Raw genomic sequence first — 25,950 nt, forward strand, 5'->3', positions numbered from 1 at the left:
TTGAGTTGCACTTCCTTGATGACTAGGGGCGTTGAACATTTTTAAGTGCTTCTTGGCCATTAGAGATTACTCTATCAAAAATTCTCTGTTTAGATCTGCAGCCCATTTTTAATGAGGCTATTTCATTTGTTGATATTTTATTTCTGTCAGACGTAGGGTTAGTATAGATCTTTGCCCATCCTGTGGGCTGCTGTTTTATTCTTTTGATGATGTCCTTTGCCTTACTGAAGCTTTTTTGTTTCATGAAGTCTTATTTATTAATTGTTGATCTTACTGCCTGAGCTGTTGGTGTTCTGTTCAGGATGTTGTCACCCATGCCAATGTTTTCAAAACTATTTCCGACTTTCTCTGGTTTTGCATTGAGGTAATTGGTATACTTCGACTTGAGTTTTGTGTAGGTCGTTAGATAAGTATCTATTTGCATTCTTCCACATGCAGGTATCTAGTTAGACCAGTACTATTTGTGAAAGATGTTTTCATTTTTCCATTGTAAAATTTTGGCTTTTCTTATCAAAACCAAGTGGCCATAAGTGTGTGAATTTACTTCTGGATCTTCAGTTTGATTCCATTGTTCAATCTGTCTGTTTTTACACCAATACCATGTGCTATATTTTATTACTATTGCTCTGTAGCTTGAAATCAGGTATAGTTATACCTCTGAAAGTTCTTCTTTTTTATGGGATTGTTGAGCTATCCTGGGTTTTTTATTTTTCGATATGACATTGTTGGTAGGAGTGCAAAGGTTTACCGTCACTTTGGAAATCAATTTGACCGTTTCTCAGAGAATTGGAAATAGAATTACTTTGAGGCACAGCTATACAATTTTTGGGCATATACCGTAAGGATGCTCCAGCATACAACAAGGGCACTTACTTAACTATGTTCATAGCAGCTTTATTTGTGACAGCCAGAGACTGGAAACAGCCTAAATGTCCCTCAACTGGAAGAATGAATAAAGAAATGTGGTACATTTATACTATGGGGTCTTATTCAGCTATTTAAAATAAAGACATTGTGAAATTTGCAGGCAAATGAATGGAACTAGAAAAGATCATTCTGGGTCAGGTACTCCAGACTCAGAGATACAAATATGGAATGTAGTCACTTCTAAGTGGATATTATCTGTAAATGCAGGATAACCATGCTACAATCCAGAGACCCAAAGATTATAAGTAACAGGGAGGGCTCAAGGTGGGAAAGTGTGAATATCACTGAGAAGGGGAAATCAAACAGATATTGTCGGTAGGTAGTAGATGTGGGGACATGACACAGTGACACTGGATGTGGGGGGAGGGAAATAGGCACAAAAGGGATAAGGTGGGGGAAGACTGAGGGAGAGAGTAACGGAAAAGACAACTGAATGGAAGGTGGCATCTGTGGGATCGCCTAGAAACCTAAGGAAATGGAAGCCCCCAGGAATCTATGAGGGTGACCCTAGCTGAGACTCCTAGTGGTGGGGGATACGGAGCCTTAACCAGCCCCCTCCTGTACCAGACAAGAGTTCCAATGGAGGGATTGGGACACCAACCCAGCCACAAAACCTTTGTCATTAGAGAGGCTTTACCCAGAAACAACTGGTGGAGACAGATGCAAAGACCCACAGCTGAACTTTACGCAGAGCTTGGGGAATCATGTGGATGATGTGGAGGAGGGATTGTAGGAGCCAGAGGGGTCATGGATACCACAAGAAAACCTATGGAGTCAACTAACCTGGTCCTAGAGTGATCTGCCAACAAGGGAACCTGCATGTGGCTCATGTGCATATATGCGATGGTTGTGAAGCTTGGGCTTTGTATGGGATGCCTAACCATGGGAGCACGGGGCTTTCTGATTCTGTTGCCTGCTTTGGGACCCTGTCACTCTATGAGACTGCCTCTATTGCCTCAGTAGAAAATGGGCTAGTCTTACTGAAACATGATATTTCAAGACTTGTTGATATCCATGGAGGTCTCCTCTTTTTGAGGAGAAAGAAAGGAGGACTCGGAGCAGATGAGGGAGGGGAAACTGATTGAAATCTAAAATGTATTAATTAATTAAAATTTTATAGCAACCAAGTATCCACTGAAAATTGAATTAGTTTCTCAGATATGGTATTTCAGAAAGATCTTACATTTTTATATTTTAAATTTTTCTACTTTGAAGTATATTCATTTCTCAGTTTATAAGAAAAATCACCAGTACATCATCATGAATTAATACTTGTATCGTACATGCCACTTATGAGTAGAGTATAAAATGTTTGAAATAATACAATATCTTACTAATAAATGGAAATATTGAAATAAACACATGTAAAATTTCTTATAAAATAGGAATTAGAGCTGCTCTAATTGTGAAAAAAAAAAAAGAAGATTCACAGAACTAACATAGTTCCATTTGAAGGCTTCCTTTCCTGATCAACTGTTCTTTCTTTCTTTGCAATTGTCATTTTTATCTACTGTTGAAAGTTGGCATAGCCAAATGTTTAAAGGTATAACCGTGCTGCCTATGGCTGAACTTTAGCTCTGTCACCTTTACTTTCTTAGGTGTTATTTTCATCTGTTAAGTAAAGATGGCCAAATAATACACCCCACAATGTTTTTCTATATGTAGAAGAAAACTTGACTCATATTAATTGCTTTGAAGTAATATCGTTCCCTTTTGCTATACAAATAAGACTCTTTCAAAAGCAGGTGAAATCTGAAGGTGGTATATGTGTGAGTTCTTTCCCTTTCCATTTGAAGCAGAAGAAAATATAAGAAAATGTTCTTCAAGCCTTTTATTTTAATAAATATGTTTATTTTTGTTATTAGATCAAGATTACCTTCACAGAGCTGTTTTTCAAAGCCCTATAAACCTGTTGAATTGGCACTTGTAATACTTCAAGCAATGTGGAGGACATCTTTCAACTAAATGATTTTGTGAAAATGAAGTTTGATCATAGACCAAGGATGCTATCAAATTACCAAATGACACAAAAATAAGAACTAATCAGTAAAATAGTCTTCCAAATATCTTTAGTCGCCCTACATTATTCCCTGACCTTATTTCCTATTTGAAGGCACAGTGTTCTAAACTTCTTCCATATCCTAATGGCTGAGCACAACTTTCTACAAAGCTGTTTTTCATCTTGAGAGGATCTGCACCTCCCACTGCAGTAAGCATTTATTTCAACCACAGGTGCTCTTAATCCACTGATTTGTGTTGTATGCACAGTTCCTAAACCCATGCCAGTGAGAGTGAAATTCCATACCTTGCATATGAGCTAAATACCCTTCACTTTTAAGCATATAAAATGGAGATATTAGCAGCATTTATCTCGTAGAGTATGAGTTAATATATATATAAACATCAACAGTTTCTGTCATACTTTACTGTTCAAGAGTTTATGTACTCATATTTAATAATAGTTCACTGCTTTAAAAAGTAATCATTTGCTTAAAAATTTCAAAACTCCAGGAGATATATTTCTTTATCCTTTATATCTTACTTCATAGTCCCAATTTAGAAACATCAAAAAAACAGCATAAATATTTTAATTGCTGTTCTCTAAATGTAACAGTCCAGTTGAGGGTGGTAATTAAAATGATTGGGAAGTAAGCAGTCTGGTGAAGGTGACATTGTCATCAGCACACAAAAACAACACTGGAATATGCTTCCTCTACCGGCTACCTGAGCCCTTCTATCAATGAACAAAGTATCTAAATTACTTTATGTAGCTACATTTCATTATTCATCATAAGAGACCAATTAAGTGCTTACTAACAGGCTACAATGGCTTTAGCATCTTCTCAACATTGGCAGTAAACAAATGTGTAGCTGTAATTATTGACGAAGAATATAGAGTGTTTATTGTAGGTCTTCTCTCTTAGGTGTAACAGGAGAATGATCTATGATGTTTATCACTGGAAACAAAGGCCAATTTTAGAAACACAAAGACCAACTAATCACTCACCTTTTTTTGTTTTTATCTCTTGTTACTTTCATTTTTCTCTTTGCATATGCTAGGTAAGAGCTCACCCACTGAGCTAAATTTTTCAGCACCACCAATAAAGTATTTTAAATGAGAAAAATTCACAGGATCTAGAGAAATGATAACTAGATAAAGAAATACAATCATTAGTTAAAGCAAAACACTGCATATGATTCTGAAGGTTTACATGTTTAATATTTAAGCCAATATTAACATTATACTCATATTTTTATTTCAATATATCTTTCTAATGATTTAGTCTATACCATTACATGTAAACAAAGTGATAACAACTATTTTGTAAAAATTTTTTTGCATGTCTAATTTGAGAAAATGTAGTAATTTTAAGATAGTTTTTTAAATTTAGGTTGTTATGGCAGGCATAAGGTATCCTTAGTTTTTTTTAAAAAATTAGGTTTTAAAAATGAGGATAGAGAACTTGAGCTATTATATTTTTCTTAGTAGAGAAAAAGGAAAATTTACAATGGTATTAAGCTGTAGCAACTGAGAGTGTCAATAATATACAAACGCAAATATATTGAGACCCAAAGGTCTCAGTCGTCAGGCAGGTTTCTTGTCCACTAGCCTGTGTTTTTGTAGAAATTAGAAAGGGTGCCCTTTTAAAGGGCAACAAGAATGTTCGGGAAAATCAAAAATTGTCATCAAGGAACTGAACCTAATCTCTCAAGTGACCAGTAAGCACAGGCAGAGAGCCCTTCCCTTACTTGAAAGATGACAGCATAGGCCAGAGGGGCCAGATTACACCAGGGTCTCTGTAAGCCCATGTGCCGGGAGCTCTGAGTCCGAGAGTGTGCTCAGTGCAAGTGGGAACAGTGAAAACAATCCGAGTGACTGCAGATTGAGGCCTTGATCCCAAAACTATGAGCAGCAGCCAATATGCATGTTTAGCTTAGAGAGGGTCAAGGAGAAGAAGGGAGCAGCAGCTGTTCTTCTCCTTGGTCCCCCTTGATTCTGTAGGGATCCCTTCAGGACCAGTTATTTGCTCTGTGAGCTTCAGAGCCATGCACATTCAGTGGAAGGAGTGCTTCTGTTAAATAGCAGTGAAAAAACCCCCTATGGCCTCTCGATCACCTTTCCAGGCTTTGGTGGGGCTTCGAAGCCCCTTGGATATGCAGAATGCAAACACGTTCAGTAGAAACCTCATGTACTGCTGCAGTTTGACTTCTCCTTTATTTGGCTGCCTGTTATTGCACATTTTGTATTTGGATGATTTGGTGGAGAAATCCTCACAGGTGCAGTGGATTAAGCCATGGCTTCAAGTACATGTTAAAGGGCTGAGCCTGTGACATAGATGGCTGTGTTTCCAAGCATCACTCAGTGATTCCTATGATTGACATTTTGACCTTATAACTACACTCTCTGAGAATAGTGGCCCTGTCATATCTGTGGATCAAGAAAAGAAAGTGTAACGATTCCAGATATACATAGTACTGCTGAGTCCAGAAATAATAAATATTTCTAAGGCTCTTTTATATACATATATGTATATAAAATGTATATATATACAGAGAGAGAGAGAACATATGCATACCATGACAGGCATATGGAGGTCAGAAGACAACATGTAAGAGTATTTTTCCTCTCCTACCACCATGTTGTTTCTGGGAATCCAGTTCATCAGTTCATGTAGTCAGGCTGGACATCAGGTGCCTTGACCTTCTAAATTATCTCAATGACTTTTATAATGACTTTGAATGAATGGTCCAAATGGCACAGGCCTTTTATGGATCATAACCAGGGTAGGTCTTAAGGTGGTGGAACTTATAACAGAAAGATGTGTGTGTGTGTGTGTGTGTGTGTGTGTGTGTATGTGTGTGTGTGTGAGAGTGTGTGTGTGTGTGAGTGTGTGTGTGTGTGAGTGTGTGTGTGTGTGTGAGTGTGTGTGTGTGTGTGTGTGTGTGTGTGTGTGTGTGTAGGCGTCTTTTAGAGACTTGGAGACATAGGCTTGAAGAAGATTATTGGACCCCACCTTTCTCCTAGCACTACTGTAGTTCCTAGATATGAACCATCCAGTTTTATTATGCTTGTAACTCTGCCACACTTATATATTTCTTCACATCAGGACCAAAACAATGGGGCCAAGTAATCATGAACTGAAACCTTTAACCTCTATGAAGAATTAATCTTTATTTTAAGTTATCATTACAGTCATGGGAAACTGATTATAAACAATCACCACATTATTATTTATACATATCAGCATACCTGCTTCATAAAAGGAAGATAGAGACATCTGAGAAGAAGCAATATGTCATTGCAGACAAAATTGGAGACATCAGAGTAAGTCACTCAAGGCATATTTGTTCTATCCCTGACTCAGTGCAATAAGGAAACCGTCTACCCTATGGTATTTTTGTGCCATGGTATTATGTTAGATGGGTTGGTGTGTCCACCATGATGCTATATTTCCTAATTCTAAAAGGAAACATAAAGAGGAAATGAAAGTTTAATGCAACCATAAAGTGAAATATGTGCCATAGGATTTGGGCCTGGAAATACATTGTCTAAAACTAGATTTCATCTCCCATGAAAGGAGATATCACCAGATGTATGTGAAGCGTCTGTCCATCAGAATTCCTGTTTCAGCAATGTCTCTCACTGCTCCTTATCCTCCAGCTATGCGAGGTATACCAGCTGTCTTGCTTGCTTCTATAAGTCTGGAGTAACACATTCCAGAACCATCTGAATCTTAATTATCATCAGGGAGAAAATTCCTCATGATACTTCCTTCCTTTAGCCAAGCTACTCATATCTAGAAGTACATCATGTTTCAGGACATGTCATTATACACACACACACACACACACACACACACACACACACACACACACACACATATATATATATATGTGTATATATATATATATATATATATATATATATATATATTTGTTCTTAAACTTTTTTGTAAATGGGTACCTAATTAGCTTCCTCAGAGAAAAATGATGTTTATAGTCTACAGGCTTAGGAACTGAGTCTAGAAAAAATTAAGATCAAAGTTCTTCAGAGAGAAGACAGCTTATTGTTGGTTTTTAATAACTCACTTGAAACACACATTAAAATACATTAATACCCTGAGGAATCTTCAGAGAAAAAGCATAAACAACTGAAGGCATATGTTTAATAAAGAAGTAGTGTTTTAAACAGGTGCTCTAGTTTCTTTCAGAGTGATGTAATTTATTTTCCAAAAGCATGAAAATCATAAACAAAGTACAGATGAAGGATGCAATGACCAACTGACTTTTCAACACAGAGGAGTTGCTGAGCTGCTCCTTGGGGTGCATTTAAATGCTAGCATTTGATGGATGTCACCAGAGCATTTAGACTTTTCTAGGGAAATATCAGTCATAATCCTTAAACACAAAATATGATCCCTAAATAATACAGGCATTGCTAATGTGCATCATCACTGAATAACAATGGACTGAGAGCTATTTCCTAAGTTCCTTGATTGCTTTTCAAACTGTAGTGAACAATTTTCTGTGCCAGGTTTGGGAAGTCTGAAAGATAGGTTATATTGGGTCATAGCAGTGGGAGGTAGAAAGAAAATTGGAGAGGAAAAAAGTCAATGGAGATCAAATGCAGCATGAGCTTTGTGGTTGGACGTAATACAAATCAGGTTTCTTAGACTTTCCTACTAAAAGAATCATCTTATCTAGGTGTAGGTGCCTTCCTATAACCTTGGCCACTGAAGCAGAAGCAAGTGGATCAGAGAGGATTACACTATCAACAATAGGACAGGTTGGGCTGGAGAGATTGCACAGTGGTTAAGAGCACTGACTGCACCTCCAAAGGTCCTGAGTTCAGTTCCCAGCAAAGACATGGTGGCTCACAACCATCCATAATGTGATCTGTTGCCCTCTTCTGGCATGCAGGTGTACATGCAGGTAGAGCAATCATGTACATTAAAAAAATAAAAAATAAAATAAAATAAATTATCTTTAAAAATATAAGGGGACTGGCTATGTAGTGAGACCCTGAGAGAGAGAGAGAGAGAGAGAGAGAGAGAGAGAGAGAGAGAGAGAGAGAGAGAGAGAGAGAGAGTTAGTTGCAGGAGGGAAGGGCTGGAAAGATGGAAGAGTGGAGGGAGGGAGAATGTAAAGAGATATATAAATGGAGGAGGAGAGGGAAGAAGGATGAAGAGGCTAAAATAGCCTGAGTGTAAGAAATGAGATCACTGAATTATATATCTATACCTAATGCTAAGTTTGTTCCTGGGATCAGGATAGTAAGGAGGACAACTGGAAAAACTACGTAAATATAGGGAATGAATGCCCCATCTCAGAGAGAATTGTCAGAAATTTTAAGACATTAGGAATTCTTCAATTATCTGAACACAAAGAGCACAGAGGAGTGGAGGAGAAGCCTAGAGTCTTAAAATGTCTATGATCTCCTAGACATTTTTAGTCTGTTACTTTGTTTATTCTTTGAGACACATTTATCATTACAACAATAGCTATCTCCATTCTTTCTTATTATATTGCCTTTTTACATATATATTTATATTTTTACACATAAGTAAAATAAACAACATACAGCAAAAAGAACCAAGAAACAATCAGGAATTATATAAATGTTACATTCATAGTGTTTTGACTATTTGTATTTAGAAAACTTGAAGAAAGCACCTTTCCTATCTTGGTGAATTTAAAATTCCCAATGAAAATCAAAGTCTATAATATCTCATCATTATCAACTAACAACATCTGTCTAGACCTAAAAACATCTTAACCCCTAGCCAACTAAGCCTAATTATAAGACTAAATTATCTGGTCTTCAACCACATTAGAGACTTCAGAAAGAATAAAACTTAATTACCTGAGTGAACCAAAAGTACATGCTCTCAGCTTCCAAAATGAAAAAAATGACAGAGACAGTTTGCTACCTGAATAGTCAGCAAAACTCTCTATAACAGTGGAGCATCTTCTTCAGCTTTCTAGCCTAATATATCTGACATACATATTTGGGAGGAAAGAATTATTTGATAGTGGTATTGCAGGCTGTTTAGGATAATTAAGTAATACAAGCTAATTGTTAGTTAATCAAATCATGGTGATGTCAATTTCTAGTCTATTTTTAATCTCAAGAACGTACATCCTAGGTTTAACAGATTGATAAGATTCTATATATTTATAATGTAAAATAGTTAGACAAGGTCTTCAAAAGCCTCATAGACCTACAGAATATGGCATTTAAAGGTTTTTTTTTATTTTAAAGATTCATTGACAATGAGACAAGTTAATTTCTGACAACACCCACCCTACCTCAAAGAGCATGATGAGCATCAAAGAATCTCGTAATGGAGATGGCTTCAAATGTGGCAAACCAGACAGTGGGTAAATTGTCCTCATTTCTGTCGCAGACAGAATTCTGCTTACAAATGGGCAAACTTGGATGCAGGCAGAGTCGATGGCCAAACTCTGCCAAGACAGGGTAAGCAAGTCCTCAATAGTTGCTGCTATCTCCATTCTTAAGATGAGACTGACTAAGTACTTTTAGATATCACCTTTAGATCCCACTAGAAGAATAAGGATTCCAGATTCTTTCTGTGTACCATGAAAATTCTCACAAGGACAGAGAGAGAGAGAGAGAGAGAGAGAGAGAGAGAGAGAGAGAGAGAGAGAGAGAGAGAGAGAGAGATTGTTGGTCTTATTGATTTTATCATGTTAACAGCATCCATTCACTTGGACACTCAAGAATGCCATAAAAACTAGAAGCCATAAATATACACAAAGGACCTGTAGGGTAAAATTTAGAAATAAAATTAAAACTTAAAAGTTAAAAAAAACCTTTTAATTATTTTCATATACCATTTTTGAGACTCCTTCTAGAAAATTCAGAGGGCCTTTCCAATATTCACCTGTAAATCAACTATCAAAATACCAGTCCACGAGGTGCTGTGAACTGAGCAAGAGAAGAGAAACATATGCAAAACATGTAAAAAAAAAAACAATAAGGTCTATAGTAGATTAAAATTACTAAATAGCATAGAAAAATGACAAAGATATCTGTACAAGATAAGGTTAATATGAAATGGCGAGAGTCAATGCAAAGTATGACAGGGTTTGTGGGTAATGTTGATAGGTTTCATTTGTAAAGTGAAACTGCAGAATAGCAAAAAAGAAAGAGGCTCTGTTAGGTCATCACCATGTCAAAGGCATCTGAACAAACACTGTTAAGCATTCAAGTGCTTTTAATATTAAGGCAGGTAAGAAGCAAGGCTCACAAAGAAAATCGTAGAGTAAGAGAGGCAGATCAGGAAAAGCCTGATTTCTCCTCTGAGTTGCAATTGGAAGTGATACAAGATGTTGAGAAAGCATATAAATGGAACTTTCTAAGATACTTTGTCTACTGTACTGATAAAATATGTGGCCTGGAAGGGAGACCTATCAGTTATGCTCCTAAGTGACATTGGGAGGTTAGTGACTCAGAACCGGCTGGGAGTAATGCAAGAAGTATCATGTGCATTACAGAAGTAAAGGTAATATAAAGTTCAGATGGATCTTACCTGTATATTTTAGAGGGCACAAAATAATTCTGAATTTTTGTTTGAACAACTAGATAGGTGATATTGCTATTAAATAAAAAGAAATGTTTGTAAAAACATTGGCTGATAGAGACACAGGAAATTCTTGTTAGGCATCAATGTAAGTTGCCCTGCATAACAAAGTGTTCAAGCACGGCTCCTCATAGCTCTCTAGGTCAGAAGTTCATGTGGGCTACTGGGCTCTCACCTGTGTGTTTCCCAGTGGCAATAATGAAGTCCTTGTGGGATGTGGCTTTTAGTGTATAGCTTAAGGGAAAGAATCTATTTCCAGAGTCGTTCACTTTGTTGGCAGTGCAGGCACACTTGGCTATACCCTTAAATTGGTTTCTCTGTGGCTTTTAATAAAGGCTGCGGCTCCCGGCCGTTCTCCATTCACCCTCTGTCCTCCTTCCACCCTCAGAGACAGCTGATAGTCCAGAGAACCCCATTTAGTTTCTCTGACTTTCCATGTCTCTTCTCCTTTTGTTGCCAGCCTGGAAAAGCTCTCACCGTGTAAAGATCTAATATGCTCAGAATAGCTTCACTCCAATAAACTTCTTTTTGTAAGATAAGATAATGTAATGGCAGAAGAATATTGGGACTGGCAGAGGATGACAAGGTGAAGGTCAGGAAACTGTCTTTACGTGCATGTGTGAATGTTGAATGGAAGTCAGTATATGAAAGTATATCCGCTCGAGATGGGTGTGCATGTGTATCGTCTTTTTTATTAAATATATATATTTTTAATTTTTACATATACATTTATATTATTACACATATATACAATAAGCTACCTACAGAAAGAAGAACCATGACACAATCAGGAATGATATAAATGTTACATCCTTAGTGTTTTGGCTGTTTCTATTTGGCAGCCTTGAAGGAAACATCCTTCCTATCTAGGTGCATCTAAAATTCTGAATGTAAATCAGTATCTGTCAGATCTTGTCATTATCAACTTAAATCATCTATCTAGACCTAAAAACATCTTAACCGCCTAAACAACTAAGCTTAATTTTAAAACTAAACTACTTGGTCTTCAACCCCATCAGGAATCGTCTTAATGTCTGCCTTCCCCACATCCACCTGAAGCAGCTGGGGCTCGCTAAGTGAGACTCAGCCAAAGGCACAGATGGAGCCACTGGCACAAGGTCAGACCTTTACATCTTGAAAATTACCTAAAAGAAACATCTCAGTGACCCACTGTATCAGATGAATCCGACGGGAGTGAGCTGCTTGCAGAAGATTAGAACTTTTCTCCTAGGATGTTTGGCTGCTGTTATTTATAAGGAATCCATAATCAAGATACATTGTATGAGAGGAGAATCTATTTTCAATAAAATGTAATGATGTAAACTGGTGGAATAGGGAGTAGCTGAGATACATAAAGAGGTAAATGTGCTTTTTGCCGAGCCTGATGAGTTAGGTCTCCAGAACTCACATGGTACCTGAACCTATATACACTCACATTCACACATGCAACAATTAATTAATTCATTAAAAATGTAAAGATTCTCTCTGTCTGTCTGTCTGTTTCTTTCTTTCTCTCTTTCTGTCTCTCTTTCTGTCTCTCTCTCTGTCTCTCTCTCTCTCTCTGTCTCTCTGTCTCTCTCTCTCTCTCTCTCTCTCTCTCTCTCTCTCTCTCTCTCTCTCTGCCTGTCCTAGACCTAGATGGTCTCAACTCAAACTCACAGAGATCCTCCTGCTTCTGACTTTCAGGTTCTGAAATTATAGGAGTGTGCCACTGTGCCTCTTGCAAGAATAGCTTGCAACTATTCTTTTTAAAGGATAAATTTGATTTTTCTCATTCCATCACAGCAGCAACATTTTACCTGCAATCTTAAATTTAAAACAACTGTCTATAACTTTAAAATAAAAGCCTCCATATTTCATAAATGGAAGGGGAAAAAAATAAAGCAGAAAGCCTTTCAAACTGCAGCATCATTCACCCCTGCTTCTCAATAATACCCACTATTCTCATGCTGTTTAAATAGTTCTATGTATAAGAAAAGTTACATTTGATATTGTTTTTCACCCAAGGAAATGGTTATCTGGCCTAGTGCTAATATTCCATGGAAGCAGACACCAAGCTGTTCTTTGATAATATATTGAGCTTGTATCCTGGAAGGAATAGTAAGTAGGGAGGGAGGATGCTCAGGACTTATGTCACTCATTATCTGATGAATTAATTAACCTGAGGCTTGACTAATGGAAAGCTATTTTGCTGTTAAGGGTGATGAATTAACAAATTCCCCTACTTAAGAATTAGTGATTATATATGCACATATATATGTTAATATATCAATGTGTGTATAAATTATTATATTATGAATAATTGCTTAAATATTAGTTTCAGGTTGCTTTAAAGGAGTTTAAATAACTTAATATAAATGCGAAGAAATAGCATCTTCCTGGACATTTCAGAGGGTGTGTAATAGTCCCCCATAGTCACATAAAATCGATATCCAACAGAAAAGAAAGTGAGGCCAGGCAACTCTCTTCTTGTCAACATTATTAGATGTAATGCCAGAGGACACAGGATATGAACTTGGGAATTAACTATGAGACTTTCTTCTGTCACGAAACAATCTCTATTGACTACAATGGAGACAAAGTAGGAGGGGATGTGAAAGAATTGGGGTACTGTGAACAGCTGTCAGACCATTGTTGCTTTGTTTAGCTTAGTATGAATTATGAAGAGTGAAGAAACAGAGCCAGTTTTGTGCTTTGGGATGAATAAATATTGTTGACTCAGATTTTAAGATTGAGTCTAACAAACTTAACAACAGCCAGAAATGTAAAGGCATGAAATTATACCTTGAGTTTAAAGGAATGTAAATTTTAGCTGCGGGGTGAAAATAGGGATGAGAATGGGGGGGGGGGCAATGACTCTTCCTGGTATTTGAAGAATTGTCTTGAATGAAGAAATAATTGTTTAGCATCATCTTAAATTGAATGGTTCAAATAAAGATTATTGGGAGAATTTCAGGACAATGTATTTTCTTCCTGAAAAAAAAATCAATGACACAATGAAGAACTTAAAGAAAAGCCAAGGATCCACTGACAAGGAACATTTGCTCCCTTTGTTTTATGAATTAACGAGATATTTTCCCCTTCCTTCTTTCTTACCTTTCTTCTCTTTTGTATTGCTGTGTGTGTGTGTGTGTGTGTGTGTGTGTGTGTGTGTGTGTGTGTGTGTTTTAGCATTACTGGACTCAGGTTCTAGGGCCTATAATACTGTTTTACTATGCAAATATATCATTAAATCTGGTACTTAATGTCTCTAAGGGAGGGAGAGCTGTTGTGAACATGAAAAAAATAACATTCCCTAGGTGTATATATTTCCCTTTGGATTCTGTCTGTCAGTGATCTATCACAGCATTCCAAAGCTAGCTGCCTAGTTTTCCTCCTCAAAGGCTATTTTCATTTATCTAAATGAATGGAACATCAGCATTTTGGCTAGGCTCATTCCTGGCCAAAATGAAAAATTCACTTTGCAATCATACTTTGTTTCATGGTTTTGGCCATGAAGCAAAAATATGATTGGTAACAAAAGTGATACATGGCTACTCTTTTAAACCAGTTTATAAAACAACTGTTGGAATGCCTGTCTTTTTAAAAATATTATCTTGTTGAAATGGTTGGTGCCTATGGGCAGGAAAAAAAACCTGGGTTACTGGCTTGTTTTCTGAATGAAGACAAGTGTTTGTGAAGAAAAAGTTAAAAAGCTGAGATCTCTCCTTTAAAATTTCATTTCCTTATCTATACTTACTTGTAAAACAATCAAAATTACTTTTTATAGTATGTTCTTTTATATGATATAATTTAACTACATACAGAGGATATGAAATTACGTGCATAATGATGCCTATATATGTGGATAAGTACTATGCATGTATAGAGCTACACATAGATATATAGAATAGTGTTACACTTATCCCTACCTCAGTTTCTAATTGATTATAGAAATTAGTCGTAGAACTCAGCTATAGACTTTGTAAAAGGATCTTAACATTCCACATATACTACTTTTGTTCTGAAGTTATAAGAAAAATTGACAACAACCACTTCTTTTCCTTTTGTAAAACAAACAGCTATCTGTGCCACAATTGTATCTTCAAAGCTGGCAATACAGAGGAACATTTTCTTATAAGAGTTTCCATCTAGCTAGAAATAGCATCAGCATCATTGTATCCCCAGGGTTTTAAAAGCACTCAGGAGATAACCCCTAGGAGACTCAACTGCATGCAGTAATACATCCTCATGGGACTCTACAAAACTAAGATTTTTTTGTCTTTACCATGTAGCTAAAAGGACTTAAGACTTTGTATCTTTTGGCTAAGTGTATGTAAATTAGCATACATTTATTGTAAAAGTAAAAGAAACAGTATTTTTTTTTAATAAGAACCCTATTGCTGTCTTCTTTAGATAGCAAACATTTTATGTAATTGATGTGGCATAACCAACAGTCCTTGTCAAAATTTCGGCACTTTTCTGCCCTATAAATGAACTTTACATATGCTTCTGAAAAATATTTATGATGAAGAAAATTATATTGTATATATTTTCAGGCATGTCTGATTTCATTCCAGGTCTGGTTCTTTAGAAACTCGGTTGGATATTTCTCACGGACCCATATTCTGCCTTAAAAAGAGCAGCAAGCAATCATTTTCAACCTAGGTTAGCCATAGAGTTAACATAGGCCTGAAATATTTCCTTTTTTACGCACATCTCCCAGTATATTAAATGTCATTCATTTGAAATTTTTCAACATGAATCGGTCTTATTTGAGCAATGTGTTTATAAAGATAAGGAACTGGGTGCTACTTGGAAAAGCAAGAATATTTGAACCATTTCCTCCCAACACAGCTGCAGACCTCTAGAGTTTGGGCGCATTTAGAATCTCAAGAACAGACACAGGTTTCCAAGCCACAGGAGGAAACTATTCCACGGCGCATGTGCCCTGCTTCTGCAAAGAACTCACTAAGTCATAACTACATCTTTTCTCAAGTGATTCTCACTGACTCTCCTCCAACTTCAAACATTCTTGAAAATAAGATTTATATGATACAAAACTTGAAGCTACTGTTATCAACTGTATTTTAAATTTATTTTAGGAGTTTTTCATCAGTGTTGTATTTGCATCAACTCCATACCTTCTTTTCATCTTCAACTCCTCCTGTGACCTCTCTCTATCCCTTCGTGATCCATGATCATCTTCTCTGGCAATTATTTTATTTAGCACACAGATGATTTTATTTAATGTGATCGGTGATTATATATACACATATAAATGTGTATACATGTACATATGTATATATACATATACATATATACACACATACATATACATGCACACATGTTTATGTATATACACATATATGCATGTGTGTGCATGTATATATGTGTGTGTGTGTGTGTGTGTGTGTCTGGGTCTATGAGTTAGTTTAAATGTTTAGCACTAACAACTAATGCACAAGAGGACATTTTCCTTTTATTTAGTCTCTGACAGGTTTGTATTTATAGTCCATGAAAATAGAGAAGAAGTAATAAATAACTCCTTATTTCCATTTAAAGAACATATGACAAAGATGAAGAATTAAAGTGTGGTTTTTTTTTTTTTGAGTTTTCTTTTGTTGCTTTTGTTTTTGTTTTGAGGTTTTTGTTTGTTGGTTGGTTTTGTTTTGTTTTTTGAAACAGGGTTTCTCTGTGTAACCTTGGCTATATTGGACTCTGTATGCAGACCAAGCAGACATCCCCTTTGCCTCCCCGCTTACTTGGATTAAAGGCATGTACCACCATGCCTGGATTAAAGTATTATTTCCATCTCTTGTATTTTGTTGCTGATCTTTGTGTCTATCGTTCCTTTCCTAGTCCCTAGTTTTTCCATTTACATGATTCTCTCAGATTATGTTTTCTTCATTGCTTTTGTCTCTAATTTTAGGTCTTGAATCCTTTTATACATTTCCTCCTCCTGTTTGATTGTAGTTTTTCGTCTTTCTCTAATTTCTGTAAGCGACTTGTTCAATTCTTTCATCTTTCTTTGTGTAATCCTATTGTAGTTTGAGAGCTTTATTTTCCTCCTTTCAGTCCTCTATCATTTTCATAACCTCAGATTTGAAATCCTTCTCTTGTGTATTGGGTGTGATAGTGTCTCCAAGGCTTGTGGTGGTTTCTGGTAGTGTCAAATGGAACTGTAGATTGTTGCTTGCGTTCTTACACTGACCTCTTCCCATTGTGATATCTTTGGTGTTAGCAGGTTTGATGGTCTCTGATGGTCAGAGGGTTCAGGGGTTAGTATAGACAATGGAGCTTCGGTCCCTTACCCTTCTCACTTCTGCTTGGTCACTATCTGTTGGCTCCCTGTTTATGACCCAGGTAGGTATGCCAGAGAGGTGGGAAGCAGGTAGAAAGGTATCATCAAAACAGAGCGCTGCTCCAATGGGTTCTCCTGGTTTCTCTGGGCCAAGAGCGATGGGACTTTGGTCCTGTGCCCAGCCCAGCTTACTTCTGCTGAGATCACTGTCTCTGTTGGCTCCCTGTTTGTGCACTAGGTATATCAGGCAGCTGGGAACCAGGTGGATAGATACAGAACACAGAGCTGCTCCTGTGGGCCTGCTTGCCTACTAGGGGCAGAGGACAATGAGTGATGCTAGTGTTTTTGCAACCCATGCCTCTCTATGAGCTACAGAGATCAGAAACTGCCTGCCAGGCAGGTGTGTGACTAGTGTTTGGAGCGGGTGCCCAGTACCTTCTTGGACCCTGGAACTTTCTGTGGGTTTGCTGGGTGACCTGTAGTCAGATTCACTTGTGTTCCAGATGGTGATGTAGGCTCTGTGGTAGAAGCCACAGAGGCTGGTGTTTTTGCAGACTACAGCTCCCTCTGAGCTCTGGGAATTCAGTAGCTGCCACCACCAGGTGTGTGGCACTAATCTTCGGGGCTTTTCTGTAGATTAGTTGGGTGGCCCGAGGTCAGACCCAATTATGCTCCACACAATTTTGACCCCTCTCACCTGTGGGTCACTAGTACTGGTGTTTTGTTGTTCTCAGATGAGTCCTTAGGTTGCTATACAGCCACTGCTGTCCTTCTGATCAAACAAGGTACATGTTCAGTGCCACCATCTTGGATCCCCCTAAAGTATTTATTTAAATATGTCATTGTGAGAACTGTGAGATGGCTCATAGGATCATAGGAACTTATTTTGCTGAGACAAGTTTTGTGTCCAACACTCACATCAGAAAACTTACAACCTGCTTCACTCCAAAACAGTGTATCTGACACTGTCTTTTAAGACTCTATTGCACTGGTACTCACACGTGTACATACCCACACATAGATACACAACACATATACAAATACTTGAAAAATAAAAAATAGATGGTAATATGCCATTGAAGTATGCGGCTCTCTACTTTGGTTCACAGAGAAAATTTAAATATTAAAGAGTTAGAGAGTAATGGCCAACAATTAATGGCAGCTAAGTATGTATGTTTGTAGATATTAATGAATTAGTTTGTGGTCTTTCGAGAATTATCAAGACAATTCTATACCTATTTATCACTCTCTCATTAAATCTCAGCTAAATGTTATTTTAATGGCTTATCAACAAAGTGCTTTAAGAAATAAATTAACAATGAGTCACCTATGGTTGACAGAAGAAAATCATTGCCAATTTAATAAAAGGGCCACAACTCGAGAATCACACAGCTATATGTGTTTGATGATGTTTTCTGGTCTTTTGAGTCCTGAAGGGACATTGAGAATTTTCTGGTTGGAGATTTATACTGATACACACAGGCATCGCTGGGCCCCTTTTAGCACTCTGGCTCAGCAAATCCACCAATTTTATGGCCTAATGTAAGGTGTTCAGGGGATGAGAGATTCTGCTGGGAAAATTATAGCAGGGAAATCAGGAGGCTTTATTTGAAGCAGCAGAATATAAGTTGGGTATTTTGCATTGCTGCCATTGGGATGAACAATGGTCTTTGGTCATCTAGGGAGATTTAGTCCACAGATGCAGTTTGTACTTAAGTTAAATTATGGCTGGAAGTATCACTATTTTGTGATCAGATAAACAGTTTATACAACAGATTTTGTCAGACTCAATACTCTTAGCATTTCTTACCAAATAACACTGCTGTGAGAACAGTGCTGCGCTTCTGGTGGCATCTAACAATGTCACTGAGCTCCACCCACTCTTTGCTTTAGGAGCATCCACCCTCCCTCCCTCATCCCAACACACACACATACACACACACACACACACACACACACACAGAGAGAGAGAGAGAGAGAGAGAGAGAGAGAGAGAGAGAGAGAGAGAGAGACCAATTCAGTTTCTATTGTGATAAACAAAGTCAGTTCGTACACATTGATTGAAAATAACAACTGCATTTACCTATGAAGTAGCCTATTATCTTGTAGATAAACTCACAACACTTTCAGGAGGCAAAAACTGTTCAATTTTTACCCACAGATAACAAAGTGAATATATTCAGTAAAATTAACAAGGCATAAATATAAATTCAAATAAAGTTAGAAACCTTAGTTATTTTTTGTTATACTTACTTGACAAGGTTTTCTTTTCCTACATTTTACATTATTAGAGACACAGTATCATAACTTAAGTTATACTGATATTACCTGGTTTAAGTCATTGACTTCACCCATCAGCTGATGAAAACAGATGTAGAAACTCATAGTCAAACAACAGGCAGAACTTGGGGAGTCTTGTGAAAAGAAGAGGGGTCAAGGGCACCGCAAGAAGAACTACTTGGTCAATTAAGTTGGCCTCATGGGGGCTCAGAGAGACTGAACCATCAACAAAAGGGGTTCCATGGCCTAGACCTAGATCACCGACACAGATGTAGTGGATGTGCATCTTGTTATTCATGTAGGTAGGCTAACAATTGGAGTCGGAGAGCGGAGCTCCCTCTGACTCTGTTCCTGCCTTTGGATACCTTTTGCTCATCTGGGCTGTCTCAATGGGAGAGGATATGCTAGCTCTTCTAGGACTTGATATGCCAGGATGGATTGGTACCCATGAGGGGGGTCCTCCCCTTCTAGGGGAGAAGGGTATATGGGAATGAGGTATGTGACGGTAGACTGGGAGGAGAGGAAGGAGAGGGCTGTGGTCAGGCTGTAAAGTGATTAAGTAAATTAATGGAAAAAAAAAAGAAAATTAATGAAAGACAAGATTTTTATTGTACATAAACAGTAACATTTACAAAGCATAATTAAATAGTAGTATTATCATAAGAATGAATGAATGTAATTCTTACTTTTCTGCATCTTGCTTAGTGGTCCCAAAGCTGGAAGAAATCCTAGAAGGACAGACAAAATGAAAGCTATGTGTGTGGTTGAGTTGAGGGGTTATACACTCTAACCACACTCTGTCACTTTCTGTCGGGAGCCGCTCCGCCATTACAAGATGGCGCTGGTTTCCTGTTTCCTGGTTCTTCACGGAAGCCCTTGCGGCCAGTGCGCATGCGCAATTACGTCATCCTTACATAACCTGCTTACGCAGACGATATGCTAATTGGGTATTCTCTAGAGTGCCAATGATAAGAGGACACGTCCCTATACGCCCCTGAATTCCCTATATAAGCCTCGGGTTTTTTGGGGAAGAGGTCCTTCTCCATCTGCCATCAAAAAGAGCTGTACAATAAAATCGCTGTCGGAAGAATCCTGAGTTGCCGCGTCTCCTTTATCGGCGAAGGCTGCGCGCGACAACTTTCTCTTTAGCTCTGTTTCTTGCTAAACTTCTGCTGGATGTTAATTCTTTACAGAGCTACTGGTCAAACCTAGGGCCACACGAATGATGTGCACGTGCTTCATAGGTGAGCCATGAACCCAGCCTAGCACTTATTTTGTAAGAATATGAGTTACCTTGCTGACAAGGACTGTTCTCTAGTATAATTCACTTTAGCAAAACATCAAGTAGTCGTTTTGTTTTAGTTGTTGTAAAATACCTCATACTTTTCCTGATTATTTGCATGAGGTTGTTAAATGTTTAATAAGGAATGGTGACAACGAAATGTAGTATTTGTTCCAAAATATTCTTTCTATGTATTGTGTTTCAGTGTGGTATACAAATACATCTTGCCTATAATACTGCTATACATTTCTTATTGTTTTTCCTGCTTATAAGTCAGCTCTCTACTAATATTATTTGTTGCTGTTGAAGTTCATTTAGGGCCATGAAACTTCCCTAACTACATTTTTCCTATCACCCACCATTGAGTCTACCATGTAAATACTCTGGTAGCTAGTACATTTTAATATTTGAGTCTACCTTTTGCCAAGCATTGCTTCATCATCAGCTAGTTACCCATATGTTCACTATCAGGCACACTGTAGTCCTGGCAGATCTTACGGGAGGCAAGCTTGCATCCTCATACATCTGATCCATCCCTCAACCTTCATGAGCCTCTTTTTTATCTGACCTAACTTCACCTTAAGATAAATACTAATGACAATCCACAGTAAAAGGATGACCTTCCTTGCCCTGTACATCATCTAAAATAAGCCTTCCTCTGGTCTTCTAATGCACTTGCATTCTTCTTTGTAGTCTTCTTAACTTACTCTATGACCTACACACTATGTATGATATTATGTTGTCATAATTACAATATTACAGCTTTCTGTAACTTAAATCTTACCAAGGTCTTGTAATTTCCTCATCATAGAAGCAGGTGGTAAGGGATTCATTGTCTTTCTCATTTTGGTGAAAACATGAAAGATATTCATCTCTAGTAATTTAGCATTTGTAGACCTCCATGCTACCATAGGTAATAGTAGTCTTCAACTCACAGTTACCTGTGCTTGCTCCTTGGCACTCTCTCACACAAATGCACCCATATACAATGACTGTATTTGTAGCAGGAAGTAGAAAAGAGAAGCAGGAGAATGACATCTGAATCCATAATACCCATTTCACCTGGACTCAGGCTTTATCATTTATGCTACCCTGGACAAAGAAACATCTGTAAGGTGAATAGGAGCAGACTCAATTGACATGCCTTTTGTGGATATAAAACAGCAATATATGACATATAGAGATTGTGACATCACCCTTGCATATGGCATTCTCTTACAGAGTGAATTTCCTGACATAAGAGCTCTCACAGAAAGGTTGGGCATAGATATACTGATTATCAAATGCTCAAAATTCCACTGAGTTCAAACCACAACTCTATGAACTTGAATAAGAGATTTAAGCTTTCTGTGTAACAATTTGCAATATACTAGATGGGGTTATAATTGTTCTGATTTCATTGAGTTGTAAATGTACTAATGCATATAAAATGGTTAGCTCTTGTGATAGGCTAGTGTACCACAAATAGGAACTTAGTCGAGGTGACATACCTTCTATATAAGTTTAATTGTCATTGTCTCTACCCTTATTCATTCTGGTGACCACTCCACATATGTTCACAGGCACAGGTTTCCTGACTTCTCTTCTAGCATGAGGAAAACTTGGGGCAAAAAACTTCAGCCAGATAATTCTGGAAGAAAATAACCTTGCCACCATGAACAACAGTGCTTGAGTTCTATTTCTATTTCAATTCATCCACCAGAGAGATCTATGGCTTGTGGCTTGCCATGGGTCACGGAATGGGAAACAAACTTTTAAAATCTAAATGTTAAGTTTCGCAAGAATCAACGTGTCCAGATGTATTGGCCATTCAGGAGGAAAATGGTTTTATTAACCCTGCTCTGCCCAGGTCCTTCAGAAAGGGTCAATAACCCTTACCAACAACTTTTAATTCTATGTTAGATCACTGACGTTTTTATGTTCTACATAAGGAGAAACAAATCATTAAGAAAAAAACACTTGGTAGATCTGATAGTGGACTTTTCTATTAAAAGGAATTAAACTAGTAAAAAGTATATAAGCATAGTACTAGCATCTGCATAAAAAAAAATAGTAGCAAGGTAGTTAGGTAATAAATTCTACCAATATTTGAATGTCTTTAATGACAGCAAATGATAAAATGATAAGCCAGAAGAGGGGAGATTTTGAGAGAAAAGAAATTTCTGAGTGAAATATAAGTTGCCCTTTTACAGTATGCTCAGGCATAAATTTTTATATACTCCTTGCGAAATGGGCATGGTATAAGCTGTTTTCAAATATCTTGGAAGATCTTAAGTTGGGAGTTAAAAATAGAATGTGTTTATGTTTCTAAATTAAGACATGCTGAAAATTTGTTTGGGTATCCTATTTAAATAAAAGTCGCTTTCATAGAAAAATGGCATTATTTTATTGTCTGTAGGCTTGAATCTAAGATTCAAATCTAATGTAGGTTATCTAAAACAAGATAGCCTATTCTCTGCAAAGTACTTTTTTAAGGATATAATTTGAAAAGAGCAATTTGTTATACTTTGAAAGTAAAATTATTGGTTTCCATAATATTGAAAGTCATTGCCTTAAAGTGCATCAATCCATAATTCATGTGTTGTGGCTCATTGATTATGGGAATATATGACCATATGGACAATAATAAAATACAGACAGTTTTTGAAATATTTGCCAACATGTTCTGATCATGCTCACACACCTCAGATTTTAGACACAAAGTCCCTTTTACTTGACCGGATTTGCTCACCTCCTCTTCAGCCGGAGGTGGAGTCATGAGGTGGGTTTTTTTTTTTTAACATAAACACACCTCGTGACCACCAGCATTTTCATAAATATACTTGCAAAAGACCAAGAGACTTCTAGAGCGTCTGCATTTCCATGGTGATGTGCATAAACAAATATGGAAATGAGTCCCCGGGTGTGTGATTAGCAGAGCCAGGGCAGAGCCTCTCTGATTTTTCCAAAAGTTTACTTGAGACATTCATTATGGATTCTTCGGGGGGTGAGAAGGATACAAGGGTGCCAAAAGGAAAGGATTTTGATTAAAGAAAGAGACACTATTCCCGAGAACTTGTCCTTCTTGCTTTACTGTTTGGGAGAAATACACTTATTTCATACCTAATAAATATTTCAGACCCATTTATGAATAATTAGTCCAGTTGCCATCCTTTCGGAAGTCACAAGGTGAAGGAATAGAAAAGGAAACTACACTCTAGGTTCTGAGTCTGTCGCTAGCACATCGCTGGAAAACCCCTCTTGTCCTCACAATAGATTAACTACCCTCTGTGAATACTATATTTTTGTTCAGCTTTTCCTATGCTGAGCCTGGACTGAAGCAGTCGTTATCTGTGGCGGTGCCTGGGTGATTTTTCAAGCCGAGCACTACCCACCCAAGTAGCTGTGATACCGGCTTTCACTGAAGCCTTATTACTCTTAAAAGAGCAATTTGGTTGGCTGCACGGCTATTAGGATCACACAGGCAGCCTGAAAGCTGTCAGTACAACTGCTTCTCATCTTTTTTTTCACACAGTCCTGACATCTCTCCTCTGTTCTGTTGGACACACATTCCTGTTTTTATCATTTTCAATCAAGTGCACGCAGGACGCTGAGGAATATCCCCACTGAAAGCAAAGTGGGGAACAGGAATGATTTTACAGCTCCTAAAGTGGAAACAGTGCTGACTGCGGGCTGAGGGGAAGGCGCTGGATCCGTGAGAAATGTAGCTTGGCTCAGGGCTACATCAGGGAGCTGCTCCTTCAGCTGCTAAAGATGGCAAAACACCACCTACCTCCGGCTTCTCAATGATTAATGCTATTTTCATAACCGGGAGGGAAGAGGATGTGAGAAATTTTGTAAAAAATCACTTGTGGAAATGTTATCATCCGAGAAAGTGGAGAAAATTACTAGACTCGAACTTCTCCTCGTTTTGATGCTTTTCTTCTCTGGACCAACTCTATGCAAGCTGACCAGGACCCCCTGGAAAGGCAAACCTTGGAAGGGGGGTAAGTGATGAAAGTTTCCTGTTAAATATCGAAATGGAGCAAGCAAGGGTAGCTAATGGCAACTTGAGATCAGCTAAGGGGGAAATGAGCTGTTTCTGTTTGAAGTCAGGTTTTTATTTCAGGAAAAGGGATCTGTGTAGTAGGTGGCTTAGAGGAAGAGTTTCTCTCTCTCTCTTACTGATATAAATATGTGTTTGCAATTTGTGGGATGCTGGGCTTTCAATGCATTATAGCGATTGTTTCCAGCAGGGAGATTCTGAGCCAGATGCAGGCTGTTCGAGTGTAAGATGTTTGCTCTCTTTAGGAAGCTGCATTTAAAAAAAAAAATTGAAATAGATTCTGAATGTTCTTTACTTCTTGGAAGATTTTGTGAAATGATCAGAGGGCTGTTCATAGGAACAGTGCTACCAGCACTAAATCTGACTCTATCACAGTTGATGTGTTAATAAAGACAATTTGTGTTAACTTCAGTGAAAGAGGTATCTGCTGAATGAGGGAAAGGCTTGCAGTACTTTGGAGCTTGGTAATGCATTTTCTTTGGCTGCTGAAAAATTTGCGCTGTAGATTTTTGTGACTTTGAACATAGCCTTCTTCGAAGTTCACTTAGTTCTGCTTTACCCAATGGTATTTGTTCCTATAAACACAAGTTATCAAGGTATATGTGCTGTGGATGCAGCAAACTAAATTGAGGCTGCAGAAATATCCCAGGAGAATGTGTTCATTGTAGGGAAAATCTTGATGGAATTTTTCTGAGGATATTGCTGTGCATAAGCATTCCTTTTACCTAATAGCTTTATCTTACCTCTAGAAATGTTTTCCAAGTCTGTGTCCTCCACCCAACACACACAAACACCTTTGGATGCCGTGTGATGATCTGGGGTTTAGGGGATGGAAGAACATTAACAAGAAGATTTAATAATTCATTACAATTTCTCAGTAGGATTTTCTAAATAGCCAGACCCCTTCAGTTTGATGGTTCTCGTTAACCTTTCGTTGCTTTACAGACATTACAAAGCTCCTGCCATGTATCTTCCAGGGAGAAGTTTCTGCAGGCCCTTAGCTTAGACTGCTAGTGCACATCCACCAGAGAAGTGGTGGACCAAGTCATCCTGGGCCTTGTAAATTATATCACCACATTACTGTATTGCTCAGTGTTATCAATGGATTTTTCACTTGCACACTGCCGAGCTGTTATTTATGTTGGCCTGCATGGCAGCTTTAGGTGGCTTGGGATCAAAAGATGTATGGCTGTATCGACTCCAGGAGATGTCAGGAGACTTAACTTATATTTCTTATATACAGTTTTCAGAGACAGTCAGTGGTTATAACGTGTCAAGGTTTAATTTCCTGTGTTAAACTTCAGCAGTGGATGCAGACCTCTCAAAACCCAGTAGGAATGTTAAATAGATGCAAGAAGTTAAGAAGAGTGCTAATCCAGTCAGAATGCTTCTGCCTGTTCCTGGGCATTTATTCATTCCACACAGCTTCAGATGCAGATGCATGAGATTTCATTTGTAAATCAGGTCTGGAATGTTTCGTCTTTGCACATGTCATACTTTTTTTTTTTCCTGATGTACTCTAACTAGC

At 37.8% G+C, this 25,950-nt stretch overlaps 1 protein-coding gene across 10 annotated transcripts in view; it reads left to right on the forward strand.

The window, feature by feature from the left end:
- The window catches only part of ROBO2 (roundabout guidance receptor 2), a 1,536,637-nt gene that overhangs the window by 306,836 nt on the left and 1,203,851 nt on the right, over positions 1 to 25,950 (forward strand). For 3 of the 10 annotated variants that reach the window (XM_084801512.1, XM_084801523.1, XM_084801529.1), the window contains exon 1: positions 23,749 to 24,363. The exons of 1 other annotated variant lie outside the window; for it this stretch is intronic. In XM_084801512.1, coding sequence (XP_084657638.1) covers positions 24,234 to 24,363 — 130 coding nt within the window. In that variant the 5' untranslated portion in view covers positions 23,749 to 24,233. Of the gene's footprint in view, positions 1 to 23,748; positions 24,364 to 25,950 lie in introns of those variants that run through there. 6 more of the 10 variants (XM_084801513.1, XM_084801528.1, XM_084801527.1 and 3 more) reach the window with 3 other exon arrangements.

This window comes from Acomys minous, assembly GCF_964271855.1.
Source record: "Acomys minous genome assembly, chromosome: 11".
Classification (NCBI taxonomy): domain Eukaryota; kingdom Metazoa; phylum Chordata; class Mammalia; order Rodentia; family Muridae; genus Acomys; species Acomys minous.